Here is a 4152-nt window from a genome sequence, read left to right as displayed (position 1 = left end):
ACTACAGCCCCTGGAGAGAAAGAACAGAAAGGAAAAGAACAACTTGTGGAAGGTGTGCAGGAGAGAAAAGGCACAGGAAAGTGATACCAGCGGAGCAGAGCAGTGAATTAGCTACCTTCCTGGCTAGCGCAGATTCCAGTAGCCAGAAGACCGAAGCAGTGTCGGACTCTAAGGGACATAGCAGAAACTGGCAGGACAGCTGAACTTCAAGTTACCTGTCCGCCTTTACACCCAGGAGGCAGAGTGAGATATAGAGCCAGGGTCATGATAGAGAGCCTATAAAAAAGCTTGAGTCACCTGTCATACGGGTTTGTGTCCTAACCTATATGGGGGACAGAGAAGAACTATGAGGACCTTATCAGAAGCCATAGGCAGTAAGGGACTACAACACCACCGTGCTTTGAAGAAGGCTTTTATCTCTACCTGGTGAAGGGGACTCTGGATTCGCTTCCAAGTCTGCCAGACCGTGCCTGACCCTGCGATCTGGTGCCCTGGACTGCGGTTGCCTGAAGCTTCAGTAAACCAGGTAAAAGACTGCAAACCTGCGTCCTCGTTCTTCACTGCATCATTCACCATCTCCATCTACACACACGGAAGCCCTGAGGACCAACTTCACCTGTGGGAAGTTATACCATCTAGCTGCCATACCATCAACCCAGGGGACCCCTTTAAGCAGCATCGGTCCCTGCTGACGGAATACCACAGATAGCGTCACGAACAAACTTTATTCTCAAGACCTTTCCCTTTATTTGGGCACCCAGGGCCATGGACCGGGTCGCAGCCATCGTGACATCCCCTTTAAGCATCGGACCCGGTACTGAGTACCCCACGGACATGGTGGGCGACTCACATATATATATAAATATACACACATGCCCTATACATATATAATATACACAGACACACATACTATATACTGCATGTACATGCATATATATAAATATACACACTGAAATGCACCACAGATATACACAATAATACTATATAAAGTATATATGCACACACATGCTATATACACATACACACACACACTGTATCCTGCACATGTATACACACAAATACATATATATATATATATATATATATATATATATATATATATATACTTACCAGGTTCTGAGGCTTCACTTGTGCAAATCTCAGCACAGAGGTTTAGGAGCAGCCATGATGATGAGGAGGAGACACAGGCACACAGGGCTGCAGACATCTTCCTGCCCTGACTCTGACCTCTGCTGCACTGTGAGAAGGCCCCTCCCCCTTGCTCACAACTTATCCTGACACTTCTAGAGAGAGAGGGGGGTTTGGGAGAGACGATCAAGGACTGCAGAGGATGCACAGCATTATTTGAATGCTGTATACCGTCTGTGTACTTCATAAAGGGGCTGCAGATGCATGGGGCCCCCTTTGTGGGTGGGGACCCCAGACAGCTGCCTTGTCTGCCTGCCCCAAACGCCGGCCCTGTTTATATAGCACCATTGATTCCATGGTGCTACATGAGAAGGGGTTACATACAAATTACAGATATCATTTACAGTAAGCAAACTAACAATTACAGACTGATACAGAGGGGCGAGGACCCTGCCCTTGCGGGCTTACATTCTAAAGGATGGTGGAGAAGGAGACAGTAGGTTGGGGGTTGCAGCAGCTCCTGTGTTGGTGAGGTGGAAGCTCCGGTAGTGGTGAGGAGGCAGCGAGGTCATTGCAGGTTGTAAGCTTTCCTGAACAGGTGGGTTTTCAGGTTCCGTCTGAAGGATCTGAATGTGGTTGATAGTCAGATGTGTTGTGGCAGAGAATTCCAGAGGATCTGGGATATTCTGGAGAAGTCTTGGAGGCGGTTGGGTGAGGAGCGGATGAGTGTAGAGGAGAGAAGGAAGCCTTGGGAGGGCCGGAGATTACGTGAGGGAAGATATCGGGAGATTAGTTCAGAGATATATGGAAGAGATAGATTATGGATGGCTTTGTAGGTCAGTATTAGTAATTTGAAGAGAAAACGCTGAGGGAATGGGAGTCAGTGAAGAAATTTGCAGAGGGGAGAAGTGGAGGAGTAGCGAGGAGAGAGATGAATTAGTCGGGCAGCAGAGTTAAGGACGGACTGGAGGGGTGCAAGAGTGTTTGCAGGGAGGTCACAGAAAAGAATGTTGCAGTAGTCAAGGCGGGAGATGATGAGGGCATGCACAAGCATTTTAGCAGATTGAGGGTTGAGGAAAGGACGGATTCTGGAAATATTTTTGAGCTGGAGGTGACAGGAGGTGGAAAGAGCTTGGTTGTGCGGTTTGAAGGACAGGGCAGAGTCAAGGGTTACTCCGAGGCAGCGGACTTCCAGTACGGGGGAAAGCGTGATCTCATTTATTGTGATAGATAGATAGATAGATAGATAGATAGATAGATAGATAGATAGATAGATAGATAGATCAGGTAAGGAAGATCTGTGAGATGGAGGAAAGATGATGAGTTCAGATTTGTCCACATTGAGTTTGAGGAAGCGAGAGGAGAAGAAGGAGGATATGGCTGATAGACACTCCGGGATTCTGGACAGCAGAGAGGTGACATCTGGGCCAGAGAAGTAGATCTGAGTGTAATCATCATAATAGTGGTACTGGAATCCATGGGACTTTATGAGTTGTCCCAGGCACATACACATTAGACTATCGGCCAAACCCGTGGATATCAGTGGGTTCAGCTGACATTAGTCTAATGTGAATGGGGGTCTTTAATGCATAGGAGGGACAATGCCACTTCCAGTAAGGGGATGGAATCATGCAATGAAACATTCAAGCAGTGAATTACATGTCTAAACCTGTACATTTTAAACATTGAAATTAGAGTCTTCTATTCAGTCTGCTGATTTGTAAAAGTTTTCCAAGGACTGCTTGCAGTCATAAAAAAATCGAATAAAAGCTAAACTTACAGTGGACGCGTATTTGTGTTTAAAAAAATGTCATTGTTTGCAGGGAATACAATAGCCTTGAAAAAATATTTGGTTGAAGGTGATTGTCAATGGATAATCATGAAATAAGAGTATTTAACAATGCTCATTCACAATTATCTTGTAGTATAAATGCCCCTTTAGAAATGTATACATTTTTTTTCCAGAATTTTTTTAAAAGCAGTCTGCAGTTCTTTGTTCCTCAAGCTATAAATTACAGGGTTTAATGCAGGAATTATCACTGTATAAAACACAGCCACTACTTTGTCTTGTTCTGAAAAATACTGTACACTTGGACGCAGATACATGAACAGTACAGTGCCATAAAACATGATAACAACAGTAAGATGAGATGAACAAGTATAGAAAATCTTCTGTCTGCCCCTTGTAGACCGAATACCAAGCACAATAAATATAATATAACCATAGGAAGTCATAATAGTGACCACAGATATGCCACTAACCAATGCCACAGAGGACAAGAGTACAAGTTCATTGACATAAGTATCAGAGCATGCAAGCTTCAGCAAAGGGGGGTAGTCACAGTAAAAATGATGAATGACCACTGGTCCACAGAAAGAAAGCTGAAATGCATAGGACGCATTTAAAACTGAAGTTACAATAGCAACTATGTAGCAGCTTGCCATCAATTGCCGGCACATTGATGCTGTCATTAGGCGTTGGTATAATAGCGGCCTGCTCACCGCCACACAGCGGTCACATGACATTAGCGCCAGGATGAGGGATTCCAGACTGCCAAATACACTAAAGAAGCTAAGTTGAAGCATGCAGGCACTGTACGAAAGAGACGCATCCCCAGATATTAATATGTCCAGGAGTTTCGGGGTGATGACAGAAGAGTAACAGAGATCAGAAAATGACAAGTGACTCAGAAAGAAGTACATTGGTGTCTGTAAACTAGGAGCAAGCTGAAATAATATGATTATGCATACATTTCCTACAATAGCAAGGGTGTATATCATAAAAAAGAGAATGAAAAGAAAGCATTGGAGATGATTGTCACCCGTCAAGCCTAAGAGTGAAAATGTGCTCATCAATGTCTGATTTTTTGTATTATTCGTCATTTCATTTGTGGTGATTAGATTTGCTTTTTGTATACGCACTGCTCCTTGGAGTAGCAGAATAAAGAGATGCCATGAAATTGACTGTGTTAACGGCTCCATACGTAGACAGGGCAGCTCAGATTCATTCTTCTTGAGAAGGTT

The 4152-nt window shown here is 44.1% G+C and overlaps 1 protein-coding gene across 1 annotated transcript; it reads right to left on the bottom strand.

Moving 5' to 3' along the window:
- Positions 1-3066: 3066 nt before the first annotated feature.
- Positions 3067-3831, bottom strand: LOC138671738 (olfactory receptor 5AR1-like). Its single transcript, XM_069759890.1, has one exon. The coding sequence runs from the start codon at positions 3829-3831 to the stop codon at positions 3067-3069; it is 765 nt and encodes a 254-aa protein (XP_069615991.1).
- Between the last annotated feature and the right edge of the window lie 321 nt (positions 3832-4152).

This window comes from Ranitomeya imitator, chromosome 3, assembly GCF_032444005.1.
Source record: "Ranitomeya imitator isolate aRanImi1 chromosome 3, aRanImi1.pri, whole genome shotgun sequence".
Classification (NCBI taxonomy): Eukaryota; Metazoa; Chordata; class Amphibia; order Anura; family Dendrobatidae; genus Ranitomeya; species Ranitomeya imitator.
The sequence above is the reverse complement of the archived record's forward strand: the minus strand, read 5'-3'. Positions and strand labels throughout refer to the sequence as shown.

Coding starts and splice junctions, on each gene's coding strand:
- LOC138671738 (XM_069759890.1), bottom strand. CDS start 3,831: ATGTACTTCTTTCTGAGTCACTTGTCATTTTCTGATCTCTGTTACTCT.